Source organism: Chiloscyllium plagiosum, unplaced genomic scaffold (assembly GCF_037043375.1).
Source record: "Chiloscyllium plagiosum isolate Xiang-an unplaced genomic scaffold, Cpla_swu_hap1 HiC_scaffold_31, whole genome shotgun sequence".
Classification (NCBI taxonomy): domain Eukaryota; kingdom Metazoa; phylum Chordata; class Chondrichthyes; order Orectolobiformes; family Hemiscylliidae; genus Chiloscyllium; species Chiloscyllium plagiosum.
In genome coordinates this window covers 5,808,079-5,833,279 of record NW_028270169.1, presented here as the reverse complement: position 1 = coordinate 5,833,279, position 25,201 = coordinate 5,808,079, and the positions used below count along the sequence as shown (strand labels likewise).

Sequence of the window (25,201 nt, the reverse complement as noted above, 5' to 3'; positions counted from 1 at the left end):
AGGGAGGGAGGGGGAGGGTCTTTTATTTGGAGTTGAAGTTGTTCAAATCTTGACTGTTCGGATTTCCTGTTTTTGGAATTAGGTTGAATTTAAATGTGCTCATCTTTGAGACATTAGGTTCAGTCAGTACAGGTGTCCTCATCTCTTCCTCTCGCACCTGATCCCTGTTTTAGAGAGGGGAAGAGCAACCAGCACCTCCCTCCAAAAGGCCTACAGGCATCAGTTTTTGCTTCTTCACTACATCCCACCTATGTATTTGCCTCTTCAATTGCTCAAATGAGCTTCTGATTGTAAATTTCAATGAGTTCTGCACATTATCATTAAGTAAAAGGACACGTTATGGTTCTTTCCTTGCTTATGTGTGCTTAAAGGGAACCCAAGTTCTGTTCCCGAGGCATCCTGTGCATGGAAACAGCCATTGTCTCATGAAAAGCTGCTTCTTCTGTTTATAGGTGCAAATTTGCTGGCTGCTATTGGCCTTGACTTGTGAGACTGGAGAGACTGGGTAGGAATGAGCATCCCAAAGTCTTTAGACCTGCAGCCTCTGTCAATCTCTCAAATGTGACGTGTCAGTCAAGGACAGAATTGGATGATCACTGTGGTCAAATGGCCTGAATTCTCAATGTGTACACTAGCAAATATTTAACCAATTTTTTAGAGAAGAGTATCTCCGGTGTGCTATATTTTCTAAGATTCCATTTCTCTGCTTCCTTATTACAAGAGTGTTTCCTTATAGAGCTCAACCCACAAAATCACAGGCTGTCAAAAGAAGATTAATGTGTAGGTGGAACGAGAAGGTAGAAAATAGATTGCATATTTTTAAACTCGCTCAGGTGTTGCAGAGTTAAATTTTAGTCATCCTCATTTTTTAAATTAGGAATGATTAGCATTTTATTATTCAGTGTGAATTGAATCTGGACAACACCTTTTGACTTGAATTTCACAGCTTCTATTATGCGCTGCTGACCACTTCTGAAATCTTTTTCTTCCCCCACCACCCACTTGTTTTCCCATCCCACCCACCCTGAATTTATGAAAATGCTTTGTGCTAATATTTCACCTCTGCATGTACATCACAGAACAGTTTGTCAGGTTATGCTACTGCTGTGAAAGGGCTGGCACTGAGTGAAAGGCTGCTATTCATTAAATTGTAGACTGCTTTGAAGATGCCATCTGTGGCATTCCAGTGTGTATCATTCTTCCATTTTGGAGTATGTAATAGACATCCTTTACATTAAAGCAAATACTGTGTGATCAGTTTGCATCTTCAAAATTGAGAAGTTTATGGATGATTATAAACTGTTGCCATCAGCGCTTGATTGATTGATTAAATTAGGTTCCCTACAGTATGGAAACAGGCCCTTCGGCCTAACAAGTCCCTCCAAAGTGTAACCCATCCAAACCCATTCCCCTTCCCTATATTTACCACTGACTAATGCACCCTACACTATGGGTAATTTAGCATGGCCAATTCACCGACCTGCACATCTTTGGACTGTGGGAGGAAACCGGAGCACCCGGAGGAAACCCACACAGACACAGGGAGAATGTGCGATATCCACACAGTCGCCTGAGGCTAGAATCGAACCCGGGTCTCTGGTGCTATGAGGTAGCAGTGCTAACCACTGAGCCACCGTTCCGTCCCAAATGATCTTTGTTCATAAATATCTGGCCAAAATGCAGCTGTGAACCAGCTCCAGAGCATTGACTGTGGAAACCCTAATCTGTGTTTGCCCTGTTAAAGTGTTTGAAGATGGAAACAGGTGCAAGGTTTGGGCTATGAGAGGGAAGAAAAATCAGTGGTGAAGGGAGCACTGACAATAGTATTTTTAAAAATGGCATTTTTCAAAAGCCCCGCCAGCACAAAGCTTCTACTTCCTAACTCATTGCATCTTTCACAGATTTATTTTTTTCCCTTGCTATTTCTCCTTGCCCCTCCTGACCTTAAAAATACTTGAATATAAGTGGATGAACTCGAAATTTAGCTTGCTTATTTAGTTTAATGCTCCCAGATTGGTCTGTAAGACTCAATACAATGTGTCATAGGTGTGATCTGTATATTTTAGTACTTGAGATATGATCACGCTTTGAAGACTGTTTTAGATGTTTGCTTTTGGCTCCTCCCTGCCTGCTTCTGAATATACACACCATGTGGGGGAGTCTGAAGTCCAACATCACTGTTAGTTGAATTTAGCTGGGCCAGCAGTTGGCAATTCCACTCTGATCAATATTGCAGCTGGACATGAACAGAGCACCCCCCCCAACTCCTCCCAGTAACTGATGTTGGCACTGTATGTGTGGACGGAGTTGGGTTCCAATGTGAAATGGCAATAGCTTCCCAACCCTTGCTCGTCAGCCTTGGCTAAATGCTTGTGACACATTAAGGTTGTGTAGAGCCATCACTGGCTGCAGTCACCTTGCACGTGTTCTATGGGGCATAGCCTGAGAATTAGGGCCAGACCATTCAGGAGAGCTGTTAGGAAGAACTTCAACACACACACGGTGGTAAATATGAGTCATACACCACTGAAACAGACCCTTTGGCCATTATTCGATGCTATTTTGAGGTACAATAAGGATAAAAATAAGCTCAACTTCTGTTCAAATTGGGGTCTCACGTACAGCTTCAGGGCTTCTGCAAGGTATTCCGGTCCTTGAGTTCTGCTCAGGAACATCATTGGTGCCAAAGCCCCAGCAGACCCTGGCTCTGCTGCTGCCACCATCTCGCCAACATTGCCAGGAGTCTAGTTCCTGGGCCTCCCACCACCAGGAGTCCCTGCTCTGGGCTCTACTGCTGCCTGGAGTCCCTGCTCCAGAGCAGAGTATTCATTCTGAGACATTAACTTGCAGACAGTCATTTGAATTTGAGATCTAGTAAATAGTGCTGTTTTGCAGATGTTTGAGATACATAAGTTTTTACTTAGAGTTGATTTCTGTACAAATCAGATTCCATATTTTTTCAATTTGATACACGTTTGTAGCAAAACAACTTTTATTTTTAATATATTTTCTCGATGGCTTCATGATGTACCATTAATGCTATAGTGCATCTCCTGATTAACACCAATTGAAATGATTTCCTGGAAATGAATTGCATCTTAGAATTAATCCAATTTTGTCTCCCCCCCACCTGCTAAATCTTTCTGTGGATTTCTAATCATTTTCTGGCACTGTGGAATGCTGCTTGGACCAAGGCAAGCGTGTAATCACATTTCAGGCCAGAAATGATTCGGTGCCAATAGTTAAATAACTATAATTTGTCCAGTAACCTATTTACACTTGAAATTCTTCACAATAAGAAAATTACAGAACGCAAAGTAAACAGTGGTCAAGCTAGTTGTTCCTCCAATAAATCTTTATCTGCAGCTTCACTTTACCTTTAACCAAGCAATTATAGATCAACAGCTTACATTTATATAGTGTCTTCAATGGGCACAAAGATTACTACTGTCAAAGGAAGGGCTGCACAGTACTTGACCTGGAGTAGCATATCAGGGTCATTTGCTGTCATGCTAGAGGAGGTTACAGCAGTAGAGGGCGGTGAGGGTAAGATTAGAAATGAAGATAGCTGTTGTTATATGGAGGCATTGCCAGGTAGGGAGCCAGTGTAAGTCAGCAAACTTCAGCATTAGGAAAAGGACAGTGGAATTTTGGCTGAGCTGAAGTTTACATCTTATGAAAGCAGTTTTCTAATTGGCAGCAACAGTGAAGCCTAGGAAAAATTCCTCAAACAGCAGTGGGACTGGACTGGGGATAAAAATAGTGAATAAAAGATGACAAAGATTTGAAATGTTAACCTGAGTCTCCATGTGCTCTCGGGAAAATGTAAAGGATTCTATCCCGAGCGAAAGCAGGTATTGTGGCCAATACTTGATTCTCACTCCAAATCACAGAAGCAAGTAATCAATGGGTTCTTGTGATACAGTGGGAGTGTCCCTACTTCTAAGCTAGGAGACCAGGGTTCAAGACCAACCTTGATCGTTTCTGATCAGGTTGATTAAGGAAATATGCAGAAAAAGTCATCTTGTGCGAGCTTGTTATCTAGTTTGACCGCTGCTTTACAATGTGGCTGTACCTGATATTTACTGTCAGTGAAGAGCTTTGGAAGTTTTCTGAAGTTGTCTTAGAAATGCAAACCTTTACGAGTTTTGAGAAGATTTGTAACTCGGGTTGTGGTTCTGGATGTAGGTTTTGCCTGTCCTCGGATGCTGCCTGAACTGCTGTGCTCTTCCAGCACCACTAATCCAGATGTAGGTTTGCTCGCTGAGCTGGAAGGTTCATTTTCAGATGTTTCGTCACCCTACTAGGTAACATCTTTAGTGGGCCTCTGGGCAAAGCACTAAGTAGTCTGACTACCCAGACCCCTTGGCATCATGATAGCCCACAACCCGCCAACACACTAAAACAGCAGCTAATGAATTTGAAAGGCCCTATACAGACAAGAAGCAAAACTACTGTCATTTGCAAAATACCGTGCAAGGACTGTAACAAACACGACATTGGACAAACAGGCAGGAAACTAGCCACCAGGATACATGAACATCAACTAGCCACAAAACAACATGACCCCCCTCTCACTAGTATCCTCACATACAGATAAGGAAGGGCACTACTTTGACTGGGACAACACATCCATCCTAGGACAAGCCAAACAGCCATACATGAGAATTCCTAGAAGCATGACATTCCAACCGGAACTCTATCAACAAACACATTGAGTAGACCCCATCTCACCACCCCCTGAGAGAGAGAGAGAAAAAAGGAAATGATATCACCAACCCAAACATATAAATAGAAAGCAGGGATTATCAGCAGTGCTTCGCCCGGAGGCCTACTGAAGGTGTTACCTAGTAGGGTGACAAAACCTGGAAATGAATTTTCCAGCTCAGCGAGCAAACCTACATCCATGCAAACCTTTCTCACAACGATGTACTGAGAGCGTGAGGGAGAAAGATTGATGGAAATGCTGCTGTGCACAGCCGGGAAGAGGGGGGTGGATGTCTGAAGGGAGAGAGCAATCTTAACTATCCAGGAGATTGCTTGTCTCAGTTACAAAGCCATTGCAGTTCCCATTGAGTGAGCTCTAGTCTTCGTGAGAAAAGCCAATTGCATCAGGTCCCATGGTTAGGCAATGAGAGAGGTTGCAAGTGGTGAAGTTGTGTTGCTGAAGTTGACTGGGTGCTGATGTTGTCAAGAGCATAAGCAATAGAAGCAGGAGATTGGTTATTAAATATGGGTGTGTGTGTGTAGCACAATTGCGAACTTTGTAGACGACACAAAGCCTGGCTGTGGAGAGGATAGCTGTAAGGCTCCAAAATAATTTCAATAAGTTAGGGGAATGAAAGAGGCAGATGGAGTTTAACACTGATAAGTGTGAGCTAATGTATAAACCATAGGAGGGTCAAACAGTAAAATGGAATACACAGTAAATGGGAATGTATTGAGATGAATAGCTGAAGTGAGAGATCTTGCCATGTGAGTGCCCAGGTCCCTGAAGGTAGCAGTGCAGATAGGTAAGGTTGTTAAGAGGCATATGGAATGTTCTCTGTCATTGGTAGAGGTATAGAATACAAAAGTAAGGATATGATGATGAAACTGTACAAGACATTGATGAGGTCCCAACTGATTATTGTGTGCTGTTCCGGTCATGTTACAGGAAGGAAGACATAATTGTTGTGGAGAGAATGCAAAGAAAATTTTACTTAAATGTTGCCAGTGCTGGAGAGCTCTCACTATGAGGTGAGATGGGAGAGACTGGGTGTTGTTCTCCTTGTAACAGAGAAGGCTGAGGGGCAACATGATTGAGATATACAAAATCGTGAGGGATAGAGAGCAGACAGGAGGGAGCTGTTTCCCTTGGCAGAATGTTCAAAAACCAGGGGTCATCGTTTCAAGCTAAGTGACAGAAAGATTAGAGTGGATTAGAGTAAAAATTTTTATCTGGGGTTCACTGCCTAAGTTGGTGGAGGCAGAGACTCCAAACTCTTTCAAAAGTACCGGGCTCTGCACCTTCAGTGCTGTAAGCTGCAGGGCTATGGGCCGTGTGCAGGAAGATGGGATTAGAAAGGGCATCTGGGTGTCTTTGGGTCAGCATGAATAAGATGGGCCAAATGGCTTCCCTTTTGTGCTTTGTGATTTCTCTGGTTTGAATTGGCGGCGGCAGCAGCAGCCAGGTTTGGTTGGTGACCATCAGGCTGACTGCTCATCCTTCATGGATGTCCCTCTGGGTCAACCTGCAATCTATTTTGGTGTAAAAGTCATTTCTCTTTTGGTTGCACCTCATACCCTCTGATTGTAGGACCTGACTGAAAATAAAAGCCTCATGCTGTCAGCTTCCAGACCGGAGAAGGATCGTGACTGATTTAACCCCACGTGTTCAGTAACAGTAAAGTGACGTGAAGTTAGAGGGGGAAATATCAGACTACTGGCTTGAGCTTCCCTGTAACTGATTACGACTCTGATCTGAAAGTAATTTATTGCTGTTTGATCATGGCTTATTGAGAAGGTATATCTGTATGGCATTACCTTTCCTTAGAAAGTCACTCTTTGAAATTAAATGATCTGTGTTTCTGTCACCACAACAGTACTGAACAAATAGGGCACTTCCCACACACTCCCATGCTCGTAATTCTATCATTCCTTGGACTTCTCCGGCCCTTCCACATGCGACTCTTCCCCTCCCACCTTGTTGTCAACTCCATGTCTTGTTTTTTTTTCCCCCAAGTTATTTTGCCAGTTACACCTTGACTGATAAAGTTGCATGCCACGCTAAGTCGTTTTGGACTTGCTTTGCAGTAGTCAGAGTGTTGGTGTGATTCGCACAAATGCATGTGCTGCTGAGATCTACATCTGAGCCGGTTATGGTCACAGTTACAGTTAAGTTATAATCAGCAATTGTTTGTGAAAAAGTGTTTTGCCTCAGCACCCTGCAACATCTTAATTTAGCAACACCCACAAACGGAAATTCAGTGAGGTGATGGACAAATCTGAATATTCAGTCTATTAAGTGGTCAGAATGAGTAATCTATTTATAAATTACTTTCAATTTCCTTGTTGCCAAGTTAATGTTACAGGGTGTGATACTGTTTTGTAGCTTTATGCATCAGTGTGATTTTTATTTAAATTGGATATGCTTTGCTTTTTTTCTTGCTGTGCTAATTTGCATTCCTGATGAAATCCTTCAACTTTTAACACCTGCTTTTAGTAATCTCTAGAAAGTATTACAGAGCTGTTGTCTTATTTTAATTCTGTAACTTTTAATACCTGCTTCTGTTAATAGCCTTAAAGTATTAAGAGTGTTATGTAGCAGCATGTCATGTGCTGTTAGCTGATATTCTGTTCCCTATCTATATGCAGGTGAAGGTAATGACTGATAAGGATCTGTTAGCTGTGGCGTGTGAACAGTTCCTGGGGAAAAGTGTACAGGAGACCAAGAGTGTGGTGTTACAAACCCTCGAAGGACACCTCCGAGCGATTCTGGGTAATTGATGGACCTGAGTTTGTTAAATTTTCTTGTCACAAGCCTGCTCCTCTCTACCTCCACCCTGAAAATAAGGGGATTTGTCCATGTCATAAGCAATGCAGCCCGTATCGTTTATAGACTGTGCATAGGTGTCAGTGTGATTGGTAAGCATTGGCTGGTGTGTCATTATTTACAGAGACTGTTCCCTCTTAAAGAGCACTCTATAGAGACTAAGGCTGCATGCACGTTCCTTCTCACAGTCAGGCCCTGCTCCTTCCCCAACTTGTTTTTTAAAGATTCTTTACTTTACGAAAGTGTAACACTGAGTACATGCTTCCCTGTGTTTGACCACATCTTCCCACTACTCCAGTCCATGCCTCAGTTGGGGAAATGGGGTTTGTGGATGCAGCTGTAGGTGAATGGGTTGTACCAACAACTGTATTCCAGGGCTGTCGGAGCCATGTTTCATATATTTGGATGTACGTGGACCTTAAAGTTGATCTAACTTCACATTATATCTCCGATTTCAATCTCTAATTTCTGTCAGTTGTGGTTTAGTTGCTAGCACTTTCATCTCAGCATATCAAAGATCTGAGTTCAAGTTCCAGTACAGGGCTCACACATGAAAGGTGAGGCTTGGTCTGGCACAGTACTGAGGTGGTACTGACTTTCAGATGCAGGCATAAGCTAAGATTCCATTTGCCTGCTCATGTGAATGTAAAAGATCCCATGGTGGTTTTTTTTTAAAAGAACAGGGGACTTTCCCCAGCCACCTGGGCAATATATATCCCTCAGTCAATACCACAGAACGTTATCTGCTCATTATCTCTCACTGTGGGAGTTTCAGTGTGTAAATTGGCTGACATATTTCCCTACATTACAATCTTGGTTACGCAAGGGTTTGAGAAACCAGTGATCATGTGAAGGTACACTTTTTTGTCCACACTTGTCTCCTTCACTAGATATTGCAATGAATTTGCTTTGTTCCAGCTTTGCTATGCCCATCACCTTGGGGGTTGGTTAGGTCAGTTGTCACCTCCTGACTGAGGTCACCATGTAGGTCCCACATTCTCAACCTCATCGGAGGTGAGTTGACCCTCTGATTAAACCACCACCAGATGTCTCTTACTGATGAGAGAGCAGTCCTATGGTCCTCTGGCACTACAGAATCTTTACCTTTACACTCAGAGTTAGTTTCCTTGCGGTAAGCAGTTACATAGAAACGTGGAAATAGTTACAGACGTAGGCTGTTTGGGCTACTTCTGTAACTATTTCACATGATCACATTGAACCACCATTCAATGTGATCATGGCTGATAAGTCCCAGCTAAAAGACACTCCCTTCATCTATCAAAATGCTAGTAGTCCTTGGGCAAAATGTCACTGCCTGCAGGGTTGTAGTGGCCAATTTTCTGAAATAGTGCAGAGTTCTCTCAGCACTGGATAAATGATTTGCATACCACAGACATCAACCTTGTGGGGTCAGGGTTCACGTCAATAAACTTACAAAAAAAACTCCTCGTTGCAAGCAGTGAAAGAATGGATTTTAAATTAAATTCAGAGGTCAGCTGTGGATCATATGTCCAACAGATATTAATAATGAAACATCTCAACCATTAATTCCTCACTTTAAAATATGTTTCCACCTCAACAGAATTAAAAATACTAACTTTGATAACATATTTCTCATTTTTCTCATCATCTCTTCCATTGTTATAAAGTATTTTTCACAATTTCAGCCCATTCCAAAATACTTTTAAAAACAGTGACGTCTTTTGAACTGTTGTAATGCATAAATTGCAGCAGTCAATTTGCTCATAGCAGAATCCCACAATGAACAGACAAGCTGTTTTTGAATGAGGGATAAATATTGGTTTAAAGGCACCAGGGAGCACTTGCTGTTCTTCAAACCTGAACCATGTTTTGAAGACCTGCCCGTGCAGGCATGGCCTCAGTGATGCTTCAACTGAGAGACCAGACCACGAGCAAAGTGGCACTCCTTTAACAGGGCAATAAATGTGCCTGCCTGAAATTTGTCCTCTAAGTCATGAATGGGATTTGAACCCATAACCTTCTGGATTAGGGAAAGTGTGCAACCTTCTAAGCCACAACTGTGAAATTACTTTGTCTTGCTTTTCCTTTGACCTTTATTCAAATTCTAAATCCAACAAACTCAGTTTCTGCCAAGTCCTCGTTTTTCAAGTGTTTATACATTAACTAATCGCTTGACTGGTTTAAACTTGCACTTCCCATGTCTCTGCATTCCAGAAACCATATCCAAGCTAATTTAGTTGACAATCTTGGTTAGTGGGGCAAATCAGAAAGCACATGATAATTGAAAGAATATTTAATTCCTATCTCTGTTACAGTAGGATTAGGACAGACTTCATCCTTGTTCTGAATAATTTGTCAAATTGGTGCTCGTTATGCAGATGGGTTTTTATGGTTATTTGGAGTGGAGAGATGGCTTGAGGGATGTCATGTCTGTTTCACTAGAACAAATTTAAAGCTGGATATTCTGTTATCACTGAGAGCCTAGAGGACTCCATGGCTGGCACTCTGCTCTGGTTACGCATTGGGTTGCTGAGAATTGCAGAGACGTCTGGGTGATGTCTCATGACATGATACAACTGGCAGTAACTGAGCAGGGAATGGTCTGCTTCTGTCCTGCACTGCCCACATTCCTTATCTAGGTTCAAGCCCCACTCCAGGACTTTGGCATAAAGTCGAGGCAGAAAATCAATGCAGTGTGGTACGTTCGCTGTACCCTTGGCTGTTGTGATACATCTTCAAATGTTATAAAAAGCATATAACAGTTTGTTTTTATTTAGTCATGGCTTTAAGTCTGTTGTTAGAATTTATTATTTTATCCATTTTTTGATATTTCTTCAATCCCTGACAAAGTTGCAGACTGAACTTTAGTTTCCTCTCTTCCTCCTGCCTCCAGGTGAATTGTTTGCAAATATTCTGATTTGTTAGTGAATTAACCTGTTTTGGTCCCAACCCCCCCTGCCCCCCCCCCCCCCCCCCCCCAACTCCTGTTCCATAGGGACGCTGACTGTTGAAGCCATCTATCAGGACCGGGACCAGTTTGCCCAGCTAGTGCGTGAAGTGGCTGCTCCTGATGTCGGCCGCATGGGAATCGAGATCCTCAGCTTCACTATCAAGGTGAAAAATAACGCAACACATCTCAAATACAGAGTTATCTGCAGCCACTTTCTCTTTCACCTGCTGTTTCCTTTTAATGAAGGTAAAATTTTCTCTTCAGCTGGATTCCATGTCTGCAAAGAGCTGACAAAGAGTTGGGGGCTCTTGTGGCCCAGTGGTAGTGTCCCCACCTCTGAGCCAGTAGCCCTAGGTTCAAGTCCCACCTGCTCCAGAGGTGTGCAATAACATCTCTGAACAGGTTGATGAAAAAATGGTGACAGAGATATTTGGAATAAGCATATTATTCATTCCCTATATATTAGGGGATTTGGGACTTCTGTTTGGTGTAGGTCCATGGAAACGCGATGTAGTCATTGAGCCCCTCGGTTAGATTGTAGCTGTATCTTGACTTCTATCCACTTTGGATCTATGTCCCCTTGTAACCTTGTCCAATGAAAATCTGTCCATCTCAGATGCAAAATTTTCAATTGATTTTTTTCATTTCCCCCTTCCCCAGTCTCATCATTGTTTTGTGGTAGAGTTTTAGATTTCCACACCCCTTTTTGTGTGAGGCAGTGCTCAGAGACATTATCCTTGAAAAACCTAGCTCAGCTTGGAGTTTCTACCCTTTTCTGCACTTCCCTCCAGAAAGTTTTCTTTGTAGACCCAATCAAATCCTTTAACCATCTTAAACACCTCCAAAGAGATCACCTCATGATGTCTCGTCTTCATTGCAATACAAGCCTAGACAGGGTAGATGTAGGAAGGATGTTCCAATGACTGGGACGTCCAGAACCAGGAGTCACCATCTAAGGATAGGGATTTAGGACTGAGATGAGGAGGAACATGTTCAGCCAAAATCTATGCATCTTTGAAATTCTCTCCCCAAAAGGGCTGTGGATGATCAGTCAGTCAATAAGTTCAAGACAGAGATGGATGCATAGATAGTTACTAATGACATCATGGGATATGGGAATAATACTGGTCAGCTGCCTTGAACTGTTAAAATCCACGTGCTCTATGTACAGCACCATGCCATTAGGGAGAGAATTCCAGGATTTTGACCCATGACATTAAAAGAACAGTGATATATTTCCAAGTCAGGATGGTGAGTGGCTTGGAGGGGAACTTGCAAGGGGTGGTGTTCCCATGTATCTGCTGCCCCTCTCTTCTAGATGGAAGTGGGCATGGGTTTGGAAGGTGCTGTCTGAGGATCTTTGGTGAATTTCTGTAGTGCAACTTGTAGATGGTACACACTGCTGCTGCTGAGCGTCAGTGGGGATGTTAGTGGAAGTGGTGCTAATCAAACAGGTTGCTTTATCCTGGATGGTGTCAAGCTTCTGGAGTGTTGTTGGAGCTGCACCCATCCAAACAAGTCATAGAGTCATACATCATGGAAACAGACTCTTCAGTCCAATCAGTCCATGCTGAAATAATATAATACTCAATCAGTAGTACAGATGTTGAGACAGATGATTAGTCTGGAAGGGCAGAAGAGGTTCATGAGGCAGAACGATTGCCTAATGGTCCTATTTTACCCCTTTGCTCCATATGTCATTCTGGTGAATCTACACTATACCATCCTCGAAGGCCACTTTTCTGAGGTGTAGTGCCCAAACCCTTCAACAGTTTTTTATAACTGCATCATGACTTGCATCCTCTTGTATCGGAACCCCTTGAGATAAAGATTAGCATCGCATTAACATTTTGGCTTTTAATAGTTGCTATACTTCTGCTTAAAATTGTTCTGATAAAAGCTGATTTTATTTTTAAATTCATCTGTGTTGATCTTTTAAAAGAGTAATCTGTTGGATGTTTGCGTTTAAATACCAGAGCTTTCCCCCACTCTGTGCTATTGATTTGAATCTGCCAATCGGACGGAAAGATGGTGAATGCAGATGAGCAGTTTCCACAGAGCTTGTTAGTGGATTCAGGCTGTAATTTTGATTCTCTCTCAATGTGCTCCATTACAGGAGACTGGTGCTAGCAGAGCTTTAGAGAGTGAATGGCCTTCCTACCTTTTTGGCTGCTAGGTAACAAACATTTGGAGTGAGGGACGAGCAGTGTGGGTGGGATGGGCAGCTGCAATTGCACAGGCCACGTTTAAACATACCTTGTGACTTCTGCATTCAGCTGCTTTCTCCTTGGAGTTGTGTCTGCATTATCTCTTCACGTCTCAAAAGGAAGAGAGCTAGCTTAACTTCCGGTGTTCATGGGTAGCTGCAGGTATCACTTTTACAGGGTGTGGATGGTTTGGATTGCACCAAGGATTGGTGCTGAATCACTGCCTGTTTCTGATTGCCATGCATGTTCCAATTGAGCAAGTAGGTCAGCAATTGTCATGGCCAATGATGCCTGCAGATGATATTTGGCCATCTGAGATGATGAGCACATGACTGAACATCTGGAGTGCTGGCCAAAACTGCTGTAAGACCAAATGGTGAGGACCAAAGACCCACTCCATGGACAATCTGTTTGAGCCAAAGGAAGACTATCAGTGTAAAGATGTGAAATGTTTGGTGATGATCTGGAGACAGTGAATAGCTTCAAGTAACTGGCAACACTAGTGGCAGGAGGTGGTGGGAATACAGAAAAACAATCAAATATTGGATTAGCTCTGGCTGAAGTCTTACATGATGGAAAAGTCTCGCTGAAACTCAGCACCAGAACCTACAAGAGATTTGAGAGGGGCAACAACTAGATAGCAGTGTGATGCAGAGGTTTAGCTGGATGTGTGGAGTGATTTAGTAAAGGTGCAATCAAGAGTCAGCACATCAGGAAGTCAGTGAAGACAGGGAGAGCATCAAAACAAGTTGCTGGGAAGGGTTTGAAATAATGGTCTTCTGCCAGATGAGGAATGTGTTGGGGGTGAGGAATGGAGAAGAGAAAGGCTTAAGACAAAGTGGAAAGATGCAGTGAAAAGAAACTTGTACCGAGATTGGTTGAGGAATGTGAGACTGATAGGAGGAGGTGAAGGGAGATCATCAATCAGCAACACCAAGCAAAATGGGAGAAGCCAAAAGAAAGGAAAAAGAGATGTAGGTGGTTCAGAACTTTAAAGTCTTGTTTAGGTTAGTGCAGTCAAAGCAACCAACTTGACCATGCCACGTATAGTCATAGAGTCCTACAGCACGGATTTTTTATTTTCAAATCCTTTGAAACACAAATCAAGCCTGCTTCCTGTTCTTTTTCTCAGAGGGTGGTAAGTTGGGTCCAAGTCAATGTGTTTGTTGATAGAGTCTAGTTGGAATGCCATGTTTCTAGAAATTCCCATGCGTGTCTCTGTTTGGCTTGTCCTAAGATGGATGTGTTGATCCAGTCAAAGTGATGTCCTTCTTCATCTGTATGTAAGGATGCTAGTGAGAGAGGGTCATGTCATTTTGTGGCTAGTTGATGTCCATCTATCCTGGTGGCTAGTTTTCTGCCTGTTTGTCCAATGTAGTGTTTTATTCAGTTCTTGCGAGGTATTTTGTAATTTCCACAAAAGCCACAAAAAGACATGATCCACTATTACTAGTATACAGATAAGGAAGCACACCATTTTGACTGGGAAACACATCCATCCCAGGACAAGCCAAACAGAGACATGCACGAGAATTCCTAGAAGCATGGCATTGCAACCAGAACTCTATCAACAAACACATTGACTTGGATCCCATTTACCACCCCCTGAGAAAAAAAGGAAATTACATCGCCATCTTGAATCTCTCTAAGTTTGTATACGGAATCCTAAACACACAAATAGAAAGTGGGTCATCAAACCAGCGCTTCACCAGAGGCTCACTGATGCTGTTACTGCGTATGGTAACGAAATGTCTGAAGACCTTCCAGCTCAGCGAGCAAACTTACATCCAGAACCTCAACCTGAGCTCCAAATCTTCTCAAAACTCACCAAAGGGCCTGTCTTCGTGACTATACGTGGCATGGTCAAGTTGGTTGCTTTGTTTAATGGAAGTACTTGCTCAGTAGAGAAAGTTTAGCTCCTGAATGCTATTGGAGCTGCATCCATCCAGGCAAATAGGGAGTATTCCAACACACTCCTGACTTGTGCCTTGTAGATGGTGAATAGACTTTGGGGAGTCAGGAAGTGAGTTACTCACTGCAGTATTCCTAGCCTCTGACCTTTTCTTATAGTCAGTGTGTTTATGTGGCAAGTCCAGTTGAGTTTCTAATCAATGGTGGCCTCCAGATGTTGATACTGGGGGATTCAGTGATGATAATGCCGTTGAATATTAAGGGGCGATGGCTAGATACTGTCACGTTGGAGATGGTCATTGCCTGAGCACTTGTGTTATGAGTTTGTTACTTAGCACCTAGCAGCCCAAAGCTGCTCAGGTCTTGCTGTATTTATTTGGACATGGAGTTCTGCATTATCTGAATATTTTTGAATGGTGCTGAACATTGTGTAGTCATCAGCAAACATCCTCACTTCTGACCTTATGATCAGGGAAGGATATTGTTGAAGCAGCTTTAAATGTTTGTGCCAGGACACTACCCTGAGGAACTGCTGAAGTGTCCTAGGGATGAGGTGACTGACTTCCATTAACCACAGCCATAATCTCATGTGCCAGGTCTGACTGCAACCAGTATTCTGTGTTGCTGATGTTGCTTGAGGAATATTGACTAGAACATTCATCTGATGAGCTTCAGTTAGCAATGTAGGATCATTCCTCCTTCTGAGAAGACCAGATGGAGCATCAGTTCAATGTCCCGCTGTAATGATAGCGTCTGTAATAGTGCAGTGCTCATTCCGTTCTGTGATGAAGTGTACTTCAAGGTACACTTGATGCATTGTCAGTGAGCTAAATAAACACAGGAGGCATCACAGCTGAGTTTGTTCAAACAGCCACCCAGAGTACTGTAAGGCCCATCGGTGGTCACCCTTCCACACCCCAAAAACCTGAGGTTGGGTTTAGAGTTCGGTTCCCATCAGCTAGATCAGCTAACTGCTTGCATTCTTTCAATTGAACCCGAGATATTTTATGGTGTCTGTGTCTATGCTGTTGATTGATCTATGGGAACTGTAATGTGCATTGTCTAGAATGGTTGTGTTTCAGCACTTGTATACATCCTGCACAACTGGCCTGTACCAGTGTATAGGTCCACATGTGAAAGTGCCTATGCCTCTTTATGAAAGCAATCAGCTTAACCTCCAATTCCTGTCTTCCTGTTGTGTTTACCTAGCTTCCCTTAAGCGCATCTAAGAAGATTTTTTAAAAATGGTGCACATAGGAATACCCAGCCAGATTTTCCAGAAAGAAAAATCACAGGCACCAACTGCAGTCCTTGTTTCAGCAGAATCTTCCACCTGTGGGGGGAATCTTTAAGACAAATCTTCAATGTGGGTTTTGTGTGACCTGAAGTATTCAGTGAACCATAACATTCTATAGCGGGAGGTCATTTCTTCAACCTCAATCTGTTCAATGGCTCCCCTTTCTATGGAACTTGTGATATTAGAAGCATGTCATCATTCAGCTATATATAAGTCTCTAGAGCTGTTATTTTTAGACTGAGGTTTTAGAACCATGTTAAGAATGTGAGGAGAGTTTTTGGTTTATATTTTAAGACCCGATGGAGTATTCGCTGTGCTTGCGTTTAGAAACTGTGATGAGTATGTATTACCTTAACCCTCTGATGACCTGTTTTCTTATTTAAGAAGAAATGTACATTTTTCATGTTTCACTTCAGAAGAACTGATCTTTGTAACAGTGCTTTCTCAGATTGGAATCAGCAATGACGGTGTTTATTTTCCTGGGTAAAACATCGATGCAGACACTAAGTGAGTTTATAAAGTCAGTCACATGACACCAGATTATAGTCCGTCAGGTTTATTTGAAATCACAAGCTTTTAGAGCACTGCCTCATCATCACCTGACAAGGGGCCTTTGTCATTTTACAAAAATCGTGAAGTGAAGTTTGAACCCCCCAGTCATGATGGTGTGAAGGTGGGAGCCTGACAGGCTGACTCTGTTCCTTATCACTGAACTGAGCTTGTGAAATCCTGGAATGATTTAACTTGAGCCGTTCTGACCTGAAATCTAAATGAGTTCCTGAAACTCTGGTGCAGAAACAGTGCTGTAATTCTGAGAGCCACAGGCTACATGAGCTAGTGCATTAACCCAAGTCTGAGGAATGGAAACTATTTGGAAGGTGCTGGCTTACTGTCTGATGGAATTTCCATTTAGTGCACAGAATTTACAATGTGAGCTAGTAGGCAGTAACTGGCAGAATCTTTGCAGTTACAGTGGTCATCAAAGCGTTTTTTCATGTTTCATGAACATGCCCTGTGAAGCATCACTAACTCCAAGCAAAAGGTTTGCCAGTGAAATTGTCATCACTGGATATCATCCAGGAAATGACCGGTCATTTTCCTTGTTCAAGACTGTCCTTAGTTATTTCATCAGGCTTTTAAATAATGACATTCTTTAAATTCCTCTGAATTCTCCATATGGGGAATGTTCAGCCACTTGCCATCTGTATTTTTTTGCTGATTTTTGAACACCCTTGCCTGATTTCAAACCAGAGTCTCAAATAGTCTGGGTTCAATATCAAATCCTTTTCTGACTCCCCAGGTCATTTCAAATTAGCCCCCAACTTATTTTGTCCTCACTGTTTTGTTCCATCTCTGTCTGTGTCTGTCTGTCTCTCTCTCTCACTCTTTCTCTCACTCTTTCTCTCACTCTTTCTCTCACTCTTTCTCTCACTCTTTCTCTCTCTCTCTCTCTCTGTCTCTCTCTCTCTCTCTCTCTCTGTCTCTCTCTCTCTCTGTCTCTCTCTCTCTGTCTCTCTCTCTCTGTCTCTCTCTCTGTCTCTCTCTCTGTCTCTCTCTCTCACACTCTCTCTCTCTCTCACTCTCTCTCTCACTCTCTCTCACTCTCACTCTCTCTCTCTCTCTCTCTCTCTCTCACTCTCTCTCTCTCACTCTCTCTCTCTACCCACCTCCCTCTGTGTGTGTGTCTCTCTCTCTCGCTCCCCCATGTGTGTCTTTCTCTGTCTCTCTCACTCCCACGTGTGTGTCTCTCTCTCTCTCTCCGCGTGTGTCTCTCTCTCTCTCCGCGTGTGTCTCTCTCTCTCTCATTCTCTCTCTCTCTTTCTCTTCCCCCCCCCCCCACCCGTGTGTGTGTGTCTCTGTGCATGTCTGTGTGTGTGTGTGTCTGTCTCTTGCTCTCGCGCTGTGTGTGTGTGTGTCTCGCTCTCTCTCTCTCTCTCTCGCGCTCGCGCTCTGTCCCCCCAGAGTCTAGTGGAGGTTTACAGGAACGATCCAGGAGATGAAGGGCTTGTCATGTGAGGAGCAGTTGAGGACTCTGCCCTGACTCGATGGAGTTTAGAAGGATTGGAGGAGTCCGATTGAAACGTTGAATACAGTCAGGCCTTGATCGAGTGTTTCCACAAGTAGGAGGGACTAATACCCAGGGGCACAGTCTCCAAGTGAAGGTAGTGGTGAGGAACTGAGGTGAGGAGGAGTCCCTTCAGGCAGAGGGTGTGGATTCTGTGGAACTCATTGCTGCAGAGGGCTGTGAGGGCAAAGTCATTGAGTAGTTTTAAGACACAGATGGATAGTTTCCCAGTTAGTAAAGGGATCAAGAGTAACAGGGAGATGGCAGGAGATTGGAGTTAAGAAATGTATCAGCCATGACTGAATGGTGGTGCAGAATCAATGGACTGAATGGCCTTGTTGTGCTCCTGTATCGCATGGTCGTTACTGAACGAGCAGAGAATCATCACAGCAGAAGTTTGTGCAGAGTATTAGCTGAAGAATGTAAACTGTGTTTTAAACGTGAATCAAAGAATGAATTTTTTTGTTAGCTATTGCTCAATTGGTAGTGCACTCTTGAGTATTAAGTCAGTGCTTCCCAAATGTTTTCCTGATTGATTGTCACCCGATTTTGAGGTTTGCAAGTTTTCACCTTTCCTCTGAGAACAGAGCCAGGGGGCCCTGATAGAGCAGGAGCATGGCTTTTGTAACTTTGGCCAAATCCACAGCAACCATTGTGGTTCTGATGCTGTGACCCCAAAACACAATTATTTCTGCAGAAACATTTTCTGTAGGTCTGTTCCCAGTGTTTCATGAGCCTTTTACCAACATGTTCACCAGGGTCACTGGATATCCATTTGATGTAAAATAACAAGTCCAAAATGCTCAAAACGGAAATCCTCGAAAGGTCAGGTAGCGTTCATGCAAAAGGGAAACTGAGATGTTGTTTCAGGTCACTGACTGTCCATCAGAGCTGGTTATTATTCATTTGTTTGAAGACCATCCTGTGACCATTCTGTGAAGCAAACAAGAGAGTGCAACTGTTCTAAATGGCTCTCCCAGAATGAAACACTGAAATGTAGCATTCGTTTGATGTGTCATCACATTCACTTCAATTTTGTAATACAGTCACTCCACTTTCGAGTTGGATTTGATTGTTGTCAGCTTGTTCTATGCTGGTACTCTTGCAATGAAGCATTTATTCCTCTCGATGGCTATTCAGGGTACTGGTGACCTTCTGTTACCTGAGTGCCTGTTCTTTTTTTACAGGATGTTTATGACAAAGTGGAATATCTCAGCTCACTGGGGAAATCACAGACAGCGATAGTGCAGCGCGACGCAGAGATAGGAGTGGCAGAAGCCGAGAGAGATGCTGGAATACGGGTAAGCATGATTCTCAAACTGTAAAATGGCAAGGAATTGTATGCCATTGGAGTTTGATCATACCAGCAGTATAAGTGAGACTGGATGTGGAAAAACACAGATATCTAACTTCTTACTCAGGTTAGTGAGAAAAGCCACACACTTTGCAATGAACTGTTTAGAAATCAGATTTAATTTATGTTTATTTTTAATCAGTAATCTGGAGAATCTCCTGTAGTAAATTGCCAAATGCAAAACAACTGAGCTGTGTGGTATTTGTGATCAAGGGGAAATGTCTGGTTATAAGTTGCTTTCAACAGAGTTTTTCCCTTGTGAGCTCATTAAACATATGTCCACAAATAGTTTCTCATGGTTTAGTGATGTCTGTAACCTGAGTTTCCCAGATTCACCTCTGGCCTCAGCTTACTTTTTTGCTCCCACATCTTTTCTGCCACTGTTCCCTTTCCACATCACCACCTCAAGGTGTTTACCTGTTATGTAGCTCCAGCCAATCTATAGTATCTTAGTAAGTGTGACCTGCCAAACGATTCTAACTTGGTTGATCAAACAGAAAATAAAACACTTACTTCCTGCAAAAAGAAAGTTTATTGACTCTAACAAAAATAGAAGTTGCTGGGAAAGCTCAACAGATCTGGCAGCATCTGTGGAGAGAAATCAGAGTTAACGTTTCAGGTTCAGTGGTATCTCCTTAGAACTGGCTCTACCAGCTTATCAATTCTACCAGTCTAACAGTTCTCTTTCCCTTAGTTCCAACTGTTCCTGCCATTACATACGGTGATGCTAACTAACTGTTTCCCATGCAACCTTAACTGCTTATTACATTAGCATTGTCAATCTTGAGTGTGTTCCTGGAGATTTCACATGACCATACCAGTGACTTGCCCCACACTATCATTGGTTCATGTTCCAGATGTTGTACTTTGCTACAGCCAGTTGAAAAGGGAACAGGATCATCATTACCAGTTGAATTCACTCTGATGCTGATGAAATAACCACTTCCCCTTCCTTGACTGGTGAGTGCACCAAGTACATGAGAAATAAGAACAGAACAAACTGGAAGGAATCAGCAGCACGCCTCGCAGCATCTGTGGGGAGAGATAAAGTTAATGTTTGAGGTTGATATGACTCTTCTTTGGATCTACTGTGAAGAAAGGTCGTGGGGCTTATAATGTTCGCTCTGTTGTTTTCACCACCAACACCTCCAGACATTCAGAGTCTGCAACATTTTCAGTTTTTACTTCAGATCTCTCTCAATTGCAGTATTTTGCTTTTATTAGAGGATATGAGAACATTTTTTGCTGTCACCTGGAGGTTAATCTTCATCTGGAGAATCCTGGCCAATGGCTATCCAAAATGCAGCTGTGTGGCAGTATGTTATGAACAGTTTTTCAAGGGCAAATGTTGAGGGGCTGTTACAGCTGAGCTCTGTCCTCCTCCTCATGCGATTCCCAGATAATCTCTGGCTGTGGGAATGCTGATTCACCTCCTGTTCCATTTGTTTGCCTAGAGTAGCCAACTCCTAGTTGACACAGCGTTGTAGCTGAGATCTCTTAGTGTTCAGTGTCCAACAAAAATAGTGTACAGAGGAACCTCAATTATCCGAATATCAATTATCTGATTATCCGATTATCCAAAGGGGATCTCAAGGCCCTGATAGAAACATTACGTCACAGAGCTGTTTCAACCCTGATTTGTCTTTCGTTTACAGCTGGAATGATTAAAAACGAACTCAGCTCACTGAAATGCTGTCGAGAACAGTCCTGGATAGTCCAGGCACTGTCTCTAAATGACTGAACCCTGGTCACTCTCGCTTTCTCTCTCTCAACCCATACTTTCCCCACACACTAGACAGGGATGTACTCTAAACCCCTCAGATAATCTCTGCAACATTGTCCTGTACAGAGCAAAGTGAGAAGTTGTCAAAAAGTTGTGTGTGTGCGCACGCGCGCAGTGTGCTTTTGCTTAGTCTCCTGAGCAGACTTCACAGAAAACTTCAAGCCCCAGAGGAAATCAATTATCAGAATTAAATAGTGCCCACCCACCTCGCTTGGGTAATCTAGGTTCCTCTGTACACTCTAGTATAAGTTGAGCCCTTATTTTTGTCCAAATAATCTAGAATTTTCCATACGTCTTATGTAAATGTCGACCCTAGTTCTTAACAGGTGAACATTTGAGTCAAGGTATTATCCTGTATATAAATGTAATGATGAGGAAATGAATTGTTTTCTGTGCTGATATGTGTCTTGATGTATAATTCACACTAATTTGGCGCAAATCAAAGAAGGATGGAATTTTTGATTCTAAGGCAAGGGCTGGACGGTGCAGAGAATGAAGATTGTACCAAAGCTGCCTGCTGAACTCGAAGATAAGCTATTACAGTTTCACCAGTTTGTAATCAGAAATCAGCAGAAGGCAAGCTTCTGCTACCGATATGGTATTTTGGGCTGTAGTAGCATCAATTTCAGCCCCTCTAAAGTAGTATCCATATAATAGTTGACCCCATAAAAATTGAAAAAAAGGTCTAAGGATTTTGACCTTTACACGAGTATATGTGGCAAATCTTTAGGGGAGCTCCAGGGTGAATTCCTAAATCATACATTTGTGTTGTGACTTCATTCACTTTTTAAGGTTTGATTCATTGTTGGCCAGCAAATCCTCATTAGTCTTTTGTTTATTTTTCTCCATACTCTCTCTCTTCTTCCCCCCCCCCCCCACCCACCCACCCACCCAATAAAAATCCCACAGGAGGCTGAGTGCAAGAAGGAAGCGATGGATGTTAAGTACAGTGCTGACACCATGATGGCTGACTCCAAGCGAGCATTTGAAATGCAGAAGGCAGCCTTTAATCAGGAGATAAATATAAAAGTAAGTGCCTTCTGTCAGGACCGACTACTCTCACTCATTGACAAGTTCAATAACTCAACGCGAACCCAGGGAGCCCCTTGGAAACTGGAAATTATTCATTCTTCTTAACATGAGTATGTGAGCAAGAAGCAGGAAGTGATGGTCAGTCCCTCACGCCTGCTCCCCCATTCAGTAACATAGTTGTGCCTTGGTTAACCAATTTTTATCTACTCTTTTTGAACAAAGTAGGTGAAGTCAGGGCAGTGCAGTCGATATGATATATGAACTTTGAGGGCCTTTTTAGAAGGTAACATCTTGTAGACTCCTGGCAAAGGTCGGGACCCAGATAGAACTGTTTGAAAGATGACTACAGAACCACTATTTAAAGATGGTAGGAAGTGGTGTTCTACAGAACATCATTAAAATGCTGGAAATATTCAGGCAGCATCTTCAGGGGAAAAAAGTGAAACTTCAGGTCAGTTTCCTACTCTGTCGTATTTTGATTTTATATTAGTTTATCTGAGGGAGTGTGTGCAACAACGAATATTAAATTTTTGGAAATATGGTGTTGAATTTGCAGTGATAGCAAAGCACAGCACATAATCATCATGAATGACTACATTACACTAAAATACAGAAAGATACTGACAGGCTTGGTTAATGCATATCTAAATGGCAAATTAAAAGAATGGGGTGTTTCATTTTTTAATGAGGAATGAGTGCAGTAATTATTTCTCAGGCAAAAAACAAGTAAATGTGTTAGTGGATCTAAAAGACCTGGGAATGCAGATTCTAAAATCTACAGATGTAACGCTGAAGCTTCCTTTCTAGAGGAATAGAATTCTGAAATGAGTTAAGTGTACATTTGATCTTGTTTACTCCACTGTTGGAGTATTTCTGTGCAGCCTGGACTCAATTGTAGCTTAAAAAAAAGGGACTGATAACACGAGGTGAGCAGATCAAACTTACAAAAGTTGAAAAGGTCCTACTTTTGAAGGATTTCACTTAATCAAGAAATTGAGGTGAATTGTAGTGGCATACTAATTCTTAAGTTTTAGCCTTTATTGTGCTTCACTTAAGAGCTGGACTCCTCTTGGGGAATGTTTGGATATATAACATGGAAACTCAATGCAGATCAACTGCCAGAGTGGATGTTGCAACATTTATAAGATATTGGGACAGCTAAATGGGTAGGAAAGGTTTAAGGGATATGGAGGAGAAAGTGAGGTCTGCAGGTGCTGGAAATCAGAGCTGAAAATGTGTTGCTGGAACAGCGCAGCAGGTCAGGCAGCATCCAGGGAACAGGAGAATCGACGTTTCGGGCATAAGCCCTTCTTAAGGGATATGGGCCAAATGCAGACAAATGGGACTGGTTTAGTTTGGGAAACCTGGTCACATTGACGAGTAGGACCAAAGGGTCTGTTTCCATCCTGTATGACTCTCTGACTTGGTGACTGTATGACCAGTGAGTGTTGTGCACAGCATTCCAAGTGTGGCCTAACTAAAAGTTCCTTGGATTTCTCTGTAATTTTCTGTTGGATCATGTGCTTTGCCATGTGGATGAGAATTAGTAAGGCCTTGAAGTGACTCAAAGGGCTGGACACAGAACATTGAGGCCAGTTCAAGAATAGTCTTAAAGCAGAGCTGTAAGGATCAACTTGGAGCCCTCCTGGGAACATGGAAGGGCATTTTACTAGATGCGGCGTACTCAGTGGGTCAGAGCACACAATCATCTCATGCAAGGGCAACGATGGTTACAAGTTCAAGGCTCTCAAAGGGTATTGCGAAGTATTTCTTTATTCAGCGGTCAATCATCAAATTTGAATATATTCTCTTGAATAACTAAAGCACAAAGTTTCGAAACGTAGAAAATTGGGTTAGGCCATTTGAGTTAGGCCTGAAGAAGGACTAATGCCCGAAACATCGATTCTCCTGTTCCCTAGATGCTGCCTGACCTGCTGCGCTTTTCCAGCAACACATTTCCATCTTAGGCCATTTGGCCCTTCTGAACTTACTCCACCATTCGTTATACTCGCGGCTTCTCATCTAACTCAACAGCCTTCTCCCCATGCCCTTTGATCCCTTGAGACCCACATGCTATATCCATGTGCTACTGGGGAAAGAGAAGGCAAGTTGGTATTCTGAGTTTAAATCCCATGCTGACCTGTTCCGCTTCACCCTGGCCCTTTCTCAGAGACTGCTGCCAGAAGGGGAAAAAGAAAAAAAGAGTTTTAAAGAAATGAGTGAGGAGAATGATGGATTCTGAAGCCGAAAAGGAATCTTCAAATCTTCATGAAATTAAAGGGAATAAAGATTGTGTTTGTTCAAAGTATAATAGAATATTAGGATACAGCAAAGTCTATTTAAACATTTAGGCAAGAGGATTAGGCAAGAGTTGTACAGCATGGGAACAGACGTCCAGTCCAACTCCTCTGCGCCAACCAGACATCCCAATCTGACCTCGTCCCATTTGCCAGCACTTGACCCATATCCCTCTAAACCCTTCCTATTCATATACCCATCCAGATTCCTTTTAAATGTTTAGTTGTACCAACCTCCACCAATTCCTCTGACAGCTCATTCCATACATGCACCACCCTTCACATGAACAATTGCCCCTTGTGTCCCTTTTAAATCTTTCCACCCTCACCCTAAACCTATGCCCTCTAGTTTTGGTATCTCCTACCCTGGGGAAAAAGACCTTGGCTATTCGCTCTATCCATGCCCCTCATGATTTTATAAACCTCTATAAGGTCACCCCTCAGCCTCCGACACTCCAGGGAAAACAGCCCCAATGTATTCTGCCTCTTCCTGTAGCTCAAACCCTCCAACCCTGGCAACATCCTTGTAAGTCTTTCCTGAACCTGTTCAAGTTTGTCAATATCCTTCCTATAAAGGGGTGATGATTGATGTTTCCTTCGGGAAAGGTCACCCCAGTTGTTGTATCTACCAGTTGCTGATAGACTGCTCTCCCACCACACTCCTCTTCATTCCCTTCTGTTTTGTATTCCTGTTAAAGTGGCTGTTACTTTCTGCAGTTCCACATGGTGTCCTGTACAAACCTGCCACAAATAACCATGCTTCAAGCGTGACACATCACAGGGCAAGTC

General features: G+C 42.7%; 1 protein-coding gene across 4 annotated transcripts in view; it reads left to right on the top strand.

Annotated features, from left to right (window-relative positions):
- The window catches only part of flot2b (flotillin 2b), a 105,370-nt gene that overhangs the window by 65,092 nt on the left and 15,077 nt on the right, over positions 1–25,201 (top strand). For all 4 annotated transcript variants that reach the window (XM_087977167.1, XM_087977168.1, XM_087977169.1 and 1 more), the window contains 4 exons: positions 7,357–7,480; positions 10,512–10,630; positions 19,134–19,247; positions 21,993–22,112. In XM_087977167.1, coding sequence (XP_087833293.1) covers positions 7,357–7,480; positions 10,512–10,630; positions 19,134–19,247; positions 21,993–22,112 — 477 coding nt within the window. The remainder of the gene's footprint in view (positions 1–7,356; positions 7,481–10,511; positions 10,631–19,133; positions 19,248–21,992; positions 22,113–25,201) is intronic.